This window comes from Truncatella angustata, assembly GCF_020726525.1.
Source record: "Truncatella angustata strain MPI-SDFR-AT-0073 chromosome Unknown BKA67scaffold_9, whole genome shotgun sequence".
NCBI classification, from domain to species: Eukaryota; Fungi; Ascomycota; class Sordariomycetes; order Amphisphaeriales; family Sporocadaceae; genus Truncatella; species Truncatella angustata.
The window spans coordinates 600,082-614,329 of NW_025763389.1; the positions used below are offsets into that span (position 1 = coordinate 600,082).

Below are 14,248 nucleotides of genomic sequence, written 5' to 3' on the forward strand. Positions count from 1 at the left end.
ACATAATGGATGTATGTACATGCTTAGGGACCGAGACATGCTCGGTATAGGAGCTGGGATTGTAGGTACTGCAAGGTCGTCGGCAGGATAGGGACTCAGACTCGGATGGTCTGTCGTCCACTAACGTTAGCCCCTGCACTGATGGCAGCCAGCGGAATCTGCGCTGCGGCGCTGCGCATGCGCGACAGCACGAAGGAGGAAAGCTACAGACCTTCTTGTCCACATGAAGGTTTGTTTACCTTGGACTTTTAGGTACTAAAATAAACTGATGCCATCTCCTTACTATGTAGACTCAGACAGACGGAAAGGTTCCGAGTATCCGTCCAAATTGAGTTGAGTACACCCCTGTCACGTTACTGTACGGCATGTACGGCTTCGTATGTGCATACATACATACATACGGTAGAGAGAGTTGAAGGTCAATTTACGGGGCCCAATCCCCCTACCTAAACTCCACCGAATTAGCGACATCGACGTCCAGCTTGCCGAGCCCGGCTTCCAGCTTCCAGCCTCCAGCCTCCAGCCTCCCCCCCAAATCAGTCAGGTCTTGGGCAGCATACTTCGATCGCGACTCACTCGCCTGTTCGAGTCCAAGCTTTCTAGACTTACATGTTACGCCAGTCTGCGTCCCATCTTCCCAATAGATTCGTGTTTGATTAACCCACGCGTCTGCTTTGAAGCTCTCCCGAGCTCCTTCATCGACCCCGAGCGCTTCCAAGCGTGGTAAACGCAACGCAACGCAACGTAACCATGTCGGCCGAAGCGGGTGCTGAGGGTGAGTGGATTGCCTTGCATCTCCCCCGTCCTAGTCCTAGTCGTAGCTACATGCGACTGCGGCAGAGGAACCAGCAATCGTTGCTTGTCCGTCATGATCGGGACAGAGGCTAATGAAACTCGTCCCTGGCAGTGCCCAACCTCAACCTAAATGCCGAGGAGAAACGAGTCTATGGCCAGCTATTCCGCCAAGCCGACACGGATAATGTAGGAGTCGTCACCGGCGACGTAGCTGTCAAGTTCTTCGAGAAGACGAGACTGGATTCAAGGGTCCTCGGAGAGGTACGCTTCTCTTGCTTTGTCCCCCTCCCCCCCCCCCCCCCCCCCCCCCCCCCCCCACTGCCCAGCCATGCTCTCACGACTGCGCAACAGAGCCAGCAGGCAACTTCTAGCCCAGGTGTTAACTCTGCGTCCTTCCGTTACAGATTTGGCAAATAGCAGACCGAGAGAACCGCGGCTTCCTGACTCCTGCTGGCTTCAGCATCGTCCTTCGTCTTATTGGCCATGCCCAAGCTGGTCGCGAACCGACACAGGAGGTCGCCCTGCAGCAGGGACCTATTCCACGTTTCGATGGCATCACCATAGCACCCGCTGCACCGCCGTCACCTGCCGCCGCACAACCCCTTCAAGCACAAGGCACCGGCGGCGTGCCTATCCGCATTCCACCCTTGACTCCCGAGAAGGTCTCACAGTACGCTGGCCTGTTCGAGAGGCAGAACCTACAGGGCGGCAACATGCTCCCAGGCGACCAGGCCAAGAATATATTCGAGAAGTCGGGTCTGCCCAACGAGCTGCTCGGCAGGATATGGCAGTTGGCGGACACGGAGCAGAGAGGCCTGCTCGTCATGACCGAGTTCGTCATCGCCATGCATCTGCTCACATCACTGAAGACTGGCCAGCTCAGGGGGCTGCCCAACGTCCTCCCAGCTGCCCTCTACGAAGCGGCCACGAGGCGTGGCCAACCGCCGAGACAGAGCCCGACGACCGCCGGCCCCCCTCTGTCTGCCATTCCTCGTCAGCTGAGTGGGCAGGCCCCGTTACGGCAAGCCAGCCCTCTAGGTCGCGCACCCCTGAGCGCACAAGCAACTGGGCTTCAACCGCAGACCACTGGGTCTGACTGGGCCATTACTCCTGCAGATAAGGCAAGGTTTGATCTGCTGTACGCCGACTTGGACAAAACCAACAAGGGCTTCATCACCGGAGAGGAGGCGGTGCCGTTCTTGGCCCAGTCGAGCTTATCCGAGGACGTCTTGGCTCAGATATGGGATCTGTCAGACATCAACTCGCAGGGACTCTTGACCAAGGATACCTTCGCTGTGGCCATGTACCTCATCAGGCAGCAGAGGAGCAGGAAGGACGGACTAAACACCCTCCCTAGCACTCTGCCCTCGAACCTGATCCCCCCTTCCCTGCGAGCTCAGGTACGCCCGCCCACCGCCGGTGCCTCTCCTTTCGATGCTCCAGAGCCACCAAGGCCTCAGCCACCACCTGCGCCCAAGTCCGCACTCGACGATCTCTTCGGCCTCGATTCGCCTGCCCCTGCCCCTGCGCCCGCACAAGCCCCTATGGCTACTGGTGGCTCTGCAACAAGAGATCCCTTTGCGAATGCTTCGCCTGCAGCTCCAAGCTCGCCTATCCATGCTTCGCCAACCGGCAATCAGTTCAAGCCATTCATTCCATCCTCAACATTCGGCAGGGCTCTACAGGCGCAAGACACCGGGGGTTCATCCGGCTCGAAGCCTACTTCAGCGGTGGATGACCTGCTTGGTGACAATGATCCGGAGATCAGCAAAAAGCTCACCAACGAGACAGCCGAGCTTGCCAATTTGTCTAACCAAATCGGCTCCTTGTCAACTCAGATGCAGCAGGTTCAAGGACAGCGTGGAGTTACACAAAAGGAGATTACCCAAACCAGTCAGCAAAAGAAGAACTTTGAGGATCGCCTAGCACAGCTTAGAACTCTTTATGAGAAGGAAGCCAAGGAAGTTGCCGATCTCAAGGACCAACTGCAGAAATCTCGCAGCGAAACGCAGAAGCTGATGACTGAGATGGCAACAATCAACCAAAGCTACCAGGACATCCAAGGCCAACACCAGCAACTCTCAAGCGCCTTGCAGGCAGACCAGCAAGAAAACCAAAGTCTCAAGCAGAAGATCAGTGCTGTCAATGCCGAGATTGCGCAGCTGAAGCCTCAAATTGAGAAACTGAAGTCGGATGCCCGGCAACAAAAGGGATTGGTGGCCATTAACAAGAAGCAACTGTCCACTGTTGAAGGGGAGCGAGAGAAGCTCAAGACTGAGGCCGAGGACCTTACCAAGAGCAACGAAGAGCTCTCCCGTCAAATCAGCGCTGGTTCGCCGGTCGCAGCACCTGCTCAAGTGGCCAGTCCTGCTCCATCGTCCGCGAGCGGTAATAACCCCTTTTTCAAGCGCAGTGGAAGTACTGATATGATGGGTGCTTTCGCTTCGCCCCCACCCAAAGCCTACAACGACAAGTCATTCGATGACATCTTTGGCGGGTTCGGTGGTGGCAGCACATCTAGTACACCGCCGCCGCCCGTTTCATTCAAAGCACAGCACACTGGTACCTCAACAGCTAGTGTAGGATCTTCTGCCGCCCCTGCCAGCTCTACTCCCACGACTACCAGCCGCCAGGCCACGTTCGGCTCTCTCGAGCCACCGCCTCCGCCTGTTTCAAGGCAGATCAGCTCCAGTTTCTTGCCGTTTGGGGATTTGAGCGAATCGCGGACATCTTCCCGCCAAGCTTCTCCTCCCTTGAGCCGTGCTGGTGATAGCAGCACTCCAGTTGCCGCTATTGGTACCAAGGCGTTGGAGCCTGCGTTTACAGGGGCTAGTGCAGCCTCTGTGCAAGACAACACCAAAAGTGATGCTAATGATGATGAGTCTACGCCACCTCTCACGACCAACGGTCACACCCTTGGTGACATGCCGGGTGCATTCCCTGAAGAGACCCCCAGAGCAGAAGAAAGTGCCGCTACTCCATCGTTCGCCGGCAATCGGGACAGTGAGATCTTTGAGGGACTGAAGAAGGCGCCCATCAACACAAAGGATGACTTTGACTCGGCCTTTGCCAGTTTCGGCTCGTCCAGCAAACTTCAAGAAAAGCCCAAGGAGACTAACAACGCTTTCTCAACTTTCAACTCCGAGTTCCCTCCCATCTCAGAACTAGAGCGAGACGATGACTCTGATGACTCGGCCAGTGATGGAAACGGATTTGACGATGATTTTGCCCCTTCTTCTCCGGCTGCTAAGAAGCAAGAGGGAAACCAGACACCCAAGGCGCCATCGTCACCTGTTGCGACAAGCAGATCTGCTCCTATTCCCAATGTACCGGCTGCGGAGGGTGCTGGCTCCGCAGGTCATCTGAACAAGTAAGGTTCCAAATTTCTTTTAAAAAAAAATTTATAACTCTACTTTCCTGTGCTGACCATTGTTCTAAAGTGAGCTCTCTTCTGCTTCATCCCCGAAGGCAGCCCCGAAACCAGTTTCGGAAGATCCTTTCGCACCTGCCTCTGACTTTGCGCCGGCTCCAACAACGGTCACCAATACCGCACCAGTGGCGTCAAAGAACGCTTTTGACGATTTTGATGACGACTTCGAAGGCCTCGAAGATGCCAAGGAGGGCTCGGCTGATGATGAGTTCGCTCATGTATCACGTTCGAATCATGACGACTTCAACTCCGTCTTTGATAGCAGCCCACCGCCGTCGCAGCCGAAGAGCGAGTCCACTAACGTTTCCAACGTCTTTGGCACTGGCAGCAGTTACGACTTCGGTAACGTGTCCTCCACCTCAGGAAACCCTTCGCAATCGGCAACAAGCGCTACACCGGCAGCACCTGCGAGCGCTGGCGCGAAGGGGGCTGATAATCACGACTGGGACTCCATTTTCGCCGATCTGGACGAGCCAAGTGCAGCAGCGAACACGCAAATTGAAAAGCCCGGCAGCCCAGACGCTACTAGTTCAGGCCGGCCCAGCTTACAAAACGCTGGTAGGGCACTGACAAAGGAGGGTGTGCACGATGATCCTATTCTGAAGAATCTGACTGGTATGGGATACTCGAGGACGGACGCGCTCAATGCGCTAGAGAAGTACGATTACAACCTGGAGCGGGTAAGTCCAGCTGTACCTGATCACCCCTGCCTGACCAATTGCTGACTAATTCTATAGGCCGCGAACTTCCTTGCCAGCCACTCGTGATCTCCAGGGCTACTAGGGAAGACCTGGCGCTCCTATGTATAGTCATCACGAGCGAGGGCCAACCTCATATGAACAAACTTGAACTATTATATTTGCATAAAGGGCGAGACTGTCATTTTTCATGGGCGATCATCTTTTCGGGTCATGGGCCTTTTCAGCATTTCGTTTCTATGTGCAAGAAATTGAGGTTTCGGGCGGATTCCCGGCTTTCTTTCTCCCGGTATATTTTTTTGGACGTCGGGCCTTGGGCACGCCGATGAGCTAGTAATGTATAGTTCCATATTGTACCTACAAGAACAGGAGATGTGAGGAGAATACTTCGGTATATGCCATTGATGCCGTGCCTGCCTAGCTCATGTGATCGTTGACGCTTAACGGGAATTCTGCCAGTTGTGATTTAATACCCTATAGTTCCGTACTGAAGTGCAACTCGAGGTTGCCCCTATGTCGCGTGGCTATCATGAAACTACGAATCAAAGAGTGCTCACGCGATATAGTGATTCACGGGGGCTACGAGTACACTGCGATGTCGTGAATTGGACCTGTCAATATGATTCACAGGACAGAGTTGTACTTGAACTTCACTGCAGAACAGAGAAAGGCACCATTTTACAACTTACCTGTTTCTTGCTACAGTCAATCTTGATCCTTAATTTTAACTCCGCACTATCGTTCCCGTAAAACATGTCTACCGTCCTCGAACGTGATCCCGAAATGGGCGGCCCACTGCTTGTCAGAATAGACGAGAACGAAGTTGGACCGCCTGTCGAGGCCAAGCCCGCTCACGACCTTGAAGCCCAGAGGGTTTTTCTGGACCCCGAAGTCATAGACGAGTTCTTCCGTCTGGCTCCCTTTGCCGATAAGGAAGAGAATCTGCTCCGAGCCGAGATCGGGGATGTGATCAACAACATCGATTCGTTCATGGTGAAGTTCAAGCACGTCGACCACCACATATACTTTGGGTGGAACTTTGGGAAAACGCTTGAGACAAACGAGACGTGGCACAGCATCGAGAGGCGCATGGCCATCACCCCGTCGGAGATGCATCGGATTCTGGGCCGGCTCGAGCTCTTCATGGACCATCAGGTGGAGGTACTGAAGGCCGAGATCGCGAGGAAGGAAATCGAGAACCGCAAGGCTCGAGCTGAAGCCGCCACCGGTCACAGCCCACAGCAGCCGGCCGAGGAGACCTCCGAAGAGAAAATCCTGAAGGAGCTCGAGAGGAGAGCAGAGCTTCGTCGACTGTTCAGTACCATATCAAACCAGGTCAGGGGAAGCGCCGGAGAGGCTCACAAGGCCATGGAGAGGGACGAGAAATCCGCGAAGATGGCCTGGAAGCAGGTGTGGAAGGTGGTCGCGTGGTCGATCGGGATCGTCACTGGGTCTGTCATGTTCTGGCTCAGGGTCAAGGGGATCTTTGCGAAACCCACCGAAGTCCTCCAGGCCGTGTTCATTGCGTTCATGCCTCTTGCGTTCCCAGGGGTTGGAAGGGGTCAAGATCCAGCAAATGATGATCAATCATGCGGACCTTGGCGCTGGAGCGAGCCATGGCGAGGCCGTTGATAACAGAGTCGAAGAGCTGTAGAGGGACGACAGACTGGCAAGGTTCGTTGCCGTTCGTTATTCTGGTTTTCCATAGACGCCTTCCACCTCTTCCCGGTAAAGCTGAAGAGAGGAAGAAGGGTATCTCTCGATTTCTTTTTCTTCTCTGTAGAACTTGGTGGTTTCGGGTGGCGCATTGAGTTATTATCTTGGTGCTCTTCGGGCATATATTTTGCTGTTCACTCGTAGAACTATCTAACCTTGTTACAAAATTTCTCCTCCGCGTTGTTAGTCATAGTAGACCTCATCGCTCCAGAACGTAGGCACATGAGAAAATGAAAAAAGAAAAGGCCACCCCTTGGCCGCCGTTCCCATCCGATATTCGTCTTCGAACTTTTCTCGTGTCAATCAATTCCTACGACTTTGGCGTCGAATGCGGCTCATAGGCCTACCAATAGTCGTTAGTATTGCACCGGCACGCAAGACGGCTTGAGAGGGAATAACTTACAGGGGGCCTGCCCGGCACATCAATCCACGCCGACATCTGGTACTGCACGTTGTCCGCAGCGGTCAACTGAAGGCTATAGCCTTTTCCTTCTTGGTTTGGATACAAAAAGTTCATTGGAAATAGCGGGTTGAAATGTGTAGCCTCCTGGATCCTCCGAATCTCGTCTTGCGACAGCTTCACTGCGAGCGCCTCCTCCATTGCTCTCACGTGAGCTGTGGTCTGCACGCCGACAATCGGGAAAACGTATGTCGACTGGTGAAACAGATACGCGAGCGCCTAGAAAGTCTCAATGGGCGCGCTTTGAAATCACACGCTGGTAGGACATACTATGCTTTGCAGTGAGGCGCTTCTGTCAGCAGCAATCTTTTCAAGTGCTTCGCAAACCGAGATATCATCTTTGCTTAGTGTGTAGAAGCTTTTCTGGTTCGCGGCTTGTTCTTCCCTCTGCCTTCTCTGTTCGGCAGTGAGCAGCTGGCCTCCACCGAGCGCTGCCCACGGCACGATGCCCATTCCCTGGTCCTCACACATCGGTATGATTTCGGCTTCCATATCCCTGAATGCCGCGTTCCACTTCCCCTGGTAGACAGAGAAGGGCGTCAGGCCGTGTCTTCGTGCGTCTGCATCAGTCAGCATGGAGAAAGGTACGTGGGAGCCGAGTAATGGATCCGAGCCATACATTCGTTCGCTTTGACGACAACCCAAGCTGGCGTGTCGGAAACTCCTAGATACAACACCTGCCTGGCCATCACATAGGCGTGGAGGTGCCGCATAACTTCCTCAACGGAAGTTGTAAAGTCCCACCAATGAACATACAGTATGTCGATATAGTCTGTATCGAGTTTTCGGAGACTGTCCCTGACAGACACGAACATGGACTTGGCCGAGTTTCCCGTGAAGTTGCTCTGAAGCGGCTCCCTTTCCCGGTTGTGCGCTCGATATCCGGCAGTGTATTTAGTGGCAACTACCATTTGGTCTCTCACTCCACGGGCTTTCATCCACTCTCCAATGAGTCTCTCCGAGCTTTCCGCATTGTACGTATTGGACGTGTCGATAAAGTTGCCGCCGAGCTCGAAGAATTGGTCAAGTAGTGTGAAGGCATCTTCACTCTCCCCGAACAGCTCGCTCCATTCGTTTCCTATGCTAATACCTCCGAGACATATTGGCGATACTTTCACCGATGCGGTCGGAGATAAGACCCGGTGATAGGCTAGTCGGGTCTGGGGCCTTGGGGGTGGGTCGAAGAATGACATTGAAGGCTATGATACTCGGTAAGGCTTGATAAGACTTCGACGGAGACGCAATAGAGTGGTTATTGGAGGAGTTCATGATGGACATCTGTCCAATATATCTTCCCGCTGTTTCCATGTCGTATCGATAGTGACATTTCGAGAGCCGATTTCCGCAAACTGCAGTCCATAAGCAGGCCACATTGGTTTGTTTTATGGATCTACTATTCCGTCTAGAATAAAGCGGTTGCGCATAGACTGTTCGGCAATCGGAAGATGGCAGGATGGCCGCATGAACTCTTTCCTAGAGTGTGCGCTACTGCAGTCTGCTTATATGGTGCAGCTCTAACCCATGCCGTCACAACCTGAGCATAGAGAAAACTAGTCCATGCCGGGCTTAGTCTATAAGCAGGCTGCATATACATAATCCCGCCATGCTTCCAAAGTCAAATCACCACTCAGAACTCAATAGTATCTTCCACAACCGCTGCTATTTATCGATATTGATCCGATCAAACATGAATCACCCCTCCGCTATTACCGAGCCGATGGTGACGCTTGTGCCTATGTTTCAACAGATTGAGGTACGGAACTCGGATGACGATTGGACCGGTGTCACAAGCGCAGCAGAGAGGCGAAAGCTCCAGAACCGATTGAACCAGAGAGCCTATCGTAAGTAATGTTGTATCAGTACGAGAGTTTGCCCAGAGGTGAACCAGCCATAGACAAACGAAAAAGACAGTTGCGTCAAGCACGACAGGCTGCTGAGGTTAGCACTGCCGACTCGACTGCCATAACAGAGCCCGGTGGATTTGTAGGAGATAGCGATGTAGTCCCTCAGACGTGCTCCATTATGAGCCCTGGAAGGCAATACCTTATACAGCAATTCGCGACACAAGCTTATACCAGCTACCTGAAGGGTGCACCTTGCCTGACTCATCTGCCCACCCTTGTTCGGCTCAATTCGTTCATTGCCGTCAACCAAAACGCCGAGGCGCTGAGTATCTCTACCGCATGGTTGGATGCAGAAGCCGTATCCCCGTTCGGTCGTGCCGGTACCGCTTCGGGTTTGGCAGCCATGTTGCCATCGTGCCCTAACAGTCTTCGGCCGACACCCCTGCAGTTAGCTATCGAACACCATCCCTGGATCGACATTCTGCCGTGCCCGATACTTCGGAACAATGTTCTGCAGGCTGCTGAGGTTCTCGGGCTTATCGATGAAGATGACCTGTGCCATGACGTCGTCGAGCCCGGTGACGGCCTCGGCAGATCTGCATTCATAGTCTGGGGCAATCCCTGGGATACCAGCGGGTGGGAAGTTACTCCCGAATTTGTACGCAAATGGGGCGGTTTGCTACATGGCTGTCAGGAGTTGCTGGCGGCCACGAATACCTGGAGAGAGAAGCGAGGCGAACGAAGATTGATCCTCGAGATCTAAGACGGTACAATCGCAGTCTTCGATGTGAGCAGTCTCACGAGCCATTACAAGCAAGAAGCCCTGCCGTCGCTCTAGCTCCGCTTGAGTCTCTCCTAAATTCTTTGATGGATCCGCCTTAAGCAAGCCATCCTACTACTGCATGCAACGACCCGGAGATAAGATGCTCGGAAGTAAGTCATCGCCGCTTGCTTTTACCTGCTCATGCTTTCGGGCCCTCTGACTATAAATATGGGCTGATGAGGATATCGGGTGGCATATTGTGCTCTGGCATACCTACCTAGAGCGATACCTTTACCTGTGTAAGTAGACGATGATGCTCTTTAGGGCTATATTGAGCTCCCTGTCTGACGTGGTCTAGCCCCTTTTCATCGGAAGCCAGCAGTGACCAACACTATCAACCACCATCATGCCAGAATCAATCATCATTGCCAGCTCCGCAAACACAGAAAAAGCTGTCGCCAAACCCACCGGCACCTTTACTGGAGAAGTCTTTTTGGAAATGCTGCACATGGACGAGCAAGCGGCGCTGGCCAATGTCACGTTTACACCGTGTGCTCGAACCCACTGGCACACCCATAAAGGCGGGCAGATGATTCGTGTTCTTTCTGGAGCTGGTTGGATCTGCGATAAGGGCGAGGAGGCACGAAGAATCAAGGCTGGTGATACCATCTGGGCTCCGGCGGGAACCACGCATTGGCACGGTGCGGACGATGGAAGTATCATGACTCATTTTGTCGTCGGAATCGGGGCCACAGAGTGGCATGATGCTGTGTCCGAACAAGAGTACAGGAGAAGAGTTAGTGATGTGAAGTAGTACCTCAACTTTTCCGACAGAGCCGGTGCGCTTGTCACATCTTGGCTGGACTATTGGTCCGCGTATTGCGGCATTGTATGTTATTCCCTCGGTACGCTACCGGTTCGGCCGCACTAAATAGCATGCTGAAAATTTTTCTCCATTCTCTAACGAAACCTGGGATTGAGACATTTTAAGGGGCTTGAAAAGTGCATTATTGATAGAGACGAATTTTTTAATATATTTCAGATTTAGGGCTATCCATATTCCACTGGGCTAGCTAGTAAGTGGTGGACACAAAAGCTGACGCGTACCCCCGAATCTCAACCCGTGCACAGTATACCGCCGTAAAATATAGAGTCATGACAAGTTACCTTTGAGATCTAGTGGGAGATCTGAACCCATCGAGAGACTACACGATAGTATAGGTTATATAGGATATGACCTCCGAATTCAAGTTATGTTGATAGTATACAGGCTTAATCGGCTACATCAGCTTCTGTGTCCACCAGAATATTGGACTAACTAATCTAGACCGCCTAGCGTATACACTTAGTGAAGATTGCGGCAACTAATCGCCTCATCATGGGATGATACGACCCTAGATGAATACCATTGCTATCACCATGCTCGGGACGCACTCCCTGTACTTTGGTAAAAGTGACGACATGGAATTCTAACCGAGCCAGATCTTTCGGACCGCACCGAGATCTGGCATGGAAGATCGAGTCATGTAGACCCCTACGGTGAATAACTATTATGTATTGATATGGATATGTTCCAATTTCTCTTGTTGTATGGTTAGCCTCATTTCGAGTTGCATGTATGCAATCTTCGGACAGAATATATATTGTCACAATGTCCTTGTGTCTACCGACACAGATTCAACGCACTCGATCCTAGTAGCGGCTCTGTAATTTTCTCCGGACACTTTACACGGAATACATCGAGCATTTCGAATTCCATTCCGGACTGAATATCTACAGCCAAAATGGTTCAGAAGCTACCAGTGCTGTTGGCAGTGCCCACGCTGGTTGCGGCGCTGAACAACTCCATTGTATCGATACCAGACAGCCTCACCTATTACATCCCAGCGGACAATTTCACGACTGAAATCACTGGGGAGTGGGCGAACAGTACGACGACTACCAACTCCACCGTCAACTCGCTATTCGAATCAGCCAAGGATGCGACTTTCATCTCCTATAGCGACGAGTTCCTGTCCATCATCGGCGAGGATCCGTCTATTACCAGCATCCTGTGTCCAGGAGAAGATGACAACTGTGCGTTTGAAGCAGGAGTTTACATCCCGGATGCCGACGAGGTCTGGTTCACGCCTAGCCCGTACGGGTGGCCGGACCTGGAGGAGGGTATCTTCGCATTCAGCCTCCAGAACAACTCGGCGAGGAAGCTGGACACGACCGAGCCCATATACGGCAACGGCGCCTACCTGTTCGACGACAAGGTATGGTTCGCATCCAGCCAGCCGAACGGCGGGATACCGAGCAGCATCTTCTCGGTAGACGTTGCGTCGCCCCACAACGTCGAACCCGTGCTCAACTCGTATTTCGGCATCCCGTTCCCTACCTTGGATGAGCCGGTATGGGTCACCCACGGAGACGACAGATACATGCTGTTCACCGGCGTGAGCTTCGATCACTTCTTGACCGGCTACCCCACCGGCCCCATGCCCAACGCCGTCTGGCGTTTCGACCCGCAGACGGGGACCCTCCAGCCTGTCATTGACCGGAGCGCCATCAACACCGCCAACGGTATTCGTGTATCCCCCGACCACAAGACGCTATACGTCACCAACTCGGAAACGCTATCCCAGTCCGGCGGCGGCGAGGGCAACAACGCCAGCACCGCGGTCCCCGGCATTTACAAGTTCGAGCTTGACGACGAAGCCTATCCCATCAACGGAAGACTATGGGGCCTGGCAAGGACGAACATTGCGGACGGGCTCCATGTGGACGACCAGGGCAGAGTTTGGACTGGCGAAGGAGGCGGCATCGTCGTGAGGAACTCCAAGGGCAAGGTCCTCGGCGAGATTAATGCGCTGGCGCTGGCAAGCGCAGCGGTCGTTGGACCCATCGCCAACTTTGCTTTGGCCGGTAACAAACTGGCAATCGGAGCATTCGATCGAGTTGTGGTCATCACGCTGAACGAGACTTTGATTGGAAGCAGCAGTACCATCGTCAATTGATAGAATGTAGCTGGCGAGGACATCTGGAGTTATCGTCCATTTTGAATAGAAATGAAGTCATGAACCCACCAGTCCAATAACCTCTTCTTTTGTGGTCGGGAGAAACTTGAAATCAGAATCGTGCACGATAACTGTCACAACCAGATTATCATGAAATGTTGATCTGGAAGGAATGATACGTGGTCAGTGGATATGCTAAACAATGAAAAATAGTTCTCCACAGTTTATACGTTCCTATATCCAATGAACTGCCGTCCGGGCCAAGGCTGCTGCGCTTGATGTGCAGAAGCCATGCAGTCGTCCGATATCCTTCCAGACGAAACATAAATTGACCACCCGTCCCAACAATCTTTGTAGTATGCACATGATTTGCATCTGAGGTTTTTGTATCGACCTGTGTGACGGAGTGGGCCGCGTGGTATGGTACTTGGCTGATGATGCCATGCCGAGCCCTGAAAGTTCGGGGGTGCATGAGAAGTGCATGACGTATAGTGACGCTTACTCACTACACTGCAACACGGCACGTTACCACTCACTACCTGGAGCAAATGAAGAAATACGGTCATATTCGGTACTGGGATATTCCATAGCATCCAAACTTACATTGTCCTGTCGACCAAACAGAAAAAAGCGAAGGTCGTCATCCGTCGCAATTCCCCTTGATCTGGGGACCATTCCGTGCGGTTGTTCTATGACATGAACTTTCGACGCATTTGTATATAACCACAGATCCCCGTTGTTGTCTCTTGTACAGCATATATCTTCCACACATGTTTTCCAGAACCTCTTCCGCATTCGTGAGACACGCGTCCCGCATCACGCCCAAACTCGGCCACTCCACCGTGCCGGCATATACTCAGAGACTACTACTATCCAGCAGCACCAAGATGGCCTCGCGGACGTTCCCCACGCCCTCGAGCGACCCTCCGGAGAAGGAGATGCAGTACTTCCCCGCGATGCTGTCGGCGCTGCCGTCGGCGTCGGGGGAGTTCCGGCGGGTGCTTTGGACGGGGCTGTATTCGCAGCTGGTGCTCATGACGATCCCGGCGGGCGGGGACATCGGCGAGGAGGTGCACACGGTGGACCAGATCCTGACCTTCACGTCGGGGACGGGGCTGGCGCAGGTTGGCGGGCGGGAGCAGGCGGTCAAGGCCGGCGACCTGGTGGTCGTGCCCGCCGGCACCAGACACCAGTTCCTCAACACGGGGCCCGCGCCGCTCCTGCTGTACACCGTATACTCGCCGGCCGAGCACCGGCCCACATCCGTCCACAGGACGAAGGAGCAGGGCGACAGGGAGGAGGAAGAGGGTGTCGACGAGGCGCCTGGGTGGGCGCACAGGAGTAAACAGCAGAATGAGAAGGAAGGCTGGGTCAAGGCGGAAGAGTAAAGGGAGAGTAGAGCATTTCGCTACTTGCCAAGCTGGGACTTCGAGTGAATGAAACAGTGCGCCCAAGTGAAAATATGCGCTTGGTAGTTGAAATGTAGAATAAAAAATGAATAATAATACCACCACTGATCGTGCTGTAGTAGTACAAGTCTAAA

The 14,248-nt window shown here is 53.3% G+C and overlaps 8 protein-coding genes across 8 annotated transcripts; 6 read left to right on the forward strand and 2 right to left on the reverse strand.

The window, feature by feature from the left end:
* Positions 1–750: 750 nt before the first annotated feature.
* On the forward strand, positions 751–4,992 carry BKA67DRAFT_663116 (uncharacterized protein; the record flags this gene model as incomplete). The annotated part of the gene is made up of 5 exons (XM_046108124.1): positions 751–775; positions 908–1,056; positions 1,200–4,165; positions 4,236–4,905; positions 4,963–4,992. The coding sequence occupies 5 exons, from the start codon at positions 751–753 to the stop codon at positions 4,990–4,992; spliced, it is 3,840 nt and encodes a 1,279-aa protein (XP_045953228.1).
* Positions 4,993–5,676: 684 nt separating this feature from the next.
* Positions 5,677–6,555, forward strand: BKA67DRAFT_540211 (uncharacterized protein; the record flags this gene model as incomplete). Its single annotated transcript, XM_046100739.1, has 1 exon — positions 5,677–6,555. The coding sequence occupies one exon, from the start codon at positions 5,677–5,679 to the stop codon at positions 6,553–6,555; it is 879 nt and encodes a 292-aa protein (XP_045953229.1).
* Positions 6,556–6,949: 394 nt separating this feature from the next.
* BKA67DRAFT_595006 (NADP-dependent oxidoreductase domain-containing protein) lies at positions 6,950–8,292 on the reverse strand (the record flags this gene model as incomplete). Its single annotated transcript, XM_046105115.1, has 4 exons — positions 6,950–6,982; positions 7,043–7,318; positions 7,370–7,659; positions 7,719–8,292. The coding sequence occupies 4 exons, from the start codon at positions 8,290–8,292 to the stop codon at positions 6,950–6,952; spliced, it is 1,173 nt and encodes a 390-aa protein (XP_045953230.1).
* Positions 8,293–8,734: 442 nt separating this feature from the next.
* On the forward strand, positions 8,735–9,978 carry BKA67DRAFT_580381 (uncharacterized protein). Its single transcript, XM_046103851.1, has 3 exons — positions 8,735–8,940; positions 8,994–9,876; positions 9,956–9,978. Exons 1-2 carry the CDS (start codon positions 8,787–8,789, stop codon positions 9,704–9,706), a joined length of 867 nt encoding a protein of 288 aa, XP_045953231.1. The 5' UTR covers positions 8,735–8,786; the 3' UTR covers positions 9,707–9,876; positions 9,956–9,978.
* On the forward strand, positions 9,881–10,759 carry BKA67DRAFT_414482 (RmlC-like cupin domain-containing protein). Its single transcript, XM_046096779.1, has 2 exons — positions 9,881–10,005; positions 10,065–10,759. Exon 2 carries the CDS (start codon positions 10,113–10,115, stop codon positions 10,518–10,520), a length of 408 nt encoding a protein of 135 aa, XP_045953232.1. The 5' UTR covers positions 9,881–10,005; positions 10,065–10,112; the 3' UTR covers positions 10,521–10,759.
* A 295-nt stretch (positions 10,760–11,054) lies between these two features.
* Positions 11,055–13,104, forward strand: BKA67DRAFT_580384 (uncharacterized protein). The gene has a single exon (XM_046103852.1). The coding sequence runs from the start codon at positions 11,491–11,493 to the stop codon at positions 12,703–12,705; it is 1,215 nt and encodes a 404-aa protein (XP_045953233.1). The 5' UTR covers positions 11,055–11,490; the 3' UTR covers positions 12,706–13,104.
* Positions 12,780–13,436, reverse strand: BKA67DRAFT_414498 (uncharacterized protein). Its single transcript, XM_046096780.1, has 2 exons — positions 12,936–13,436; positions 12,780–12,868 (listed from the first exon to the last, which is right to left on the reverse strand). Exons 1-2 carry the CDS (start codon positions 13,296–13,298, stop codon positions 12,854–12,856), a joined length of 378 nt encoding a protein of 125 aa, XP_045953234.1. The 5' UTR covers positions 13,299–13,436; the 3' UTR covers positions 12,780–12,853.
* A 156-nt stretch (positions 13,437–13,592) lies between these two features.
* Positions 13,593–14,093, forward strand: BKA67DRAFT_663122 (cupin domain-containing protein; the record flags this gene model as incomplete). The annotated part of the gene is made up of 1 exon (XM_046108125.1): positions 13,593–14,093. One exon carries the CDS (start codon positions 13,593–13,595, stop codon positions 14,091–14,093), a length of 501 nt encoding a protein of 166 aa, XP_045953235.1.
* Between the last annotated feature and the right edge of the window lie 155 nt (positions 14,094–14,248).

Coding starts and splice junctions, on each gene's coding strand:
- BKA67DRAFT_580381 (XM_046103851.1), top strand. CDS start 8,787: ATGAATCACCCCTCCGCTATTACCGAGCCGATGGTGACGCTTGTGCCT. Junction 8,941..8,993: donor ATTGAACCAGAGAGCCTATC/GTAAGTAATGTT, acceptor AACCAGCCATAG/ACAAACGAAAAAGACAGTTG.
- BKA67DRAFT_414482 (XM_046096779.1), top strand. CDS start 10,113: ATGCCAGAATCAATCATCATTGCCAGCTCCGCAAACACAGAAAAAGCT.
- BKA67DRAFT_580384 (XM_046103852.1), top strand. CDS start 11,491: ATGGTTCAGAAGCTACCAGTGCTGTTGGCAGTGCCCACGCTGGTTGCG.
- BKA67DRAFT_414498 (XM_046096780.1), bottom strand. CDS start 13,298: ATGCTATGGAATATCCCAGTACCGAATATGACCGTATTTCTTCATTTG.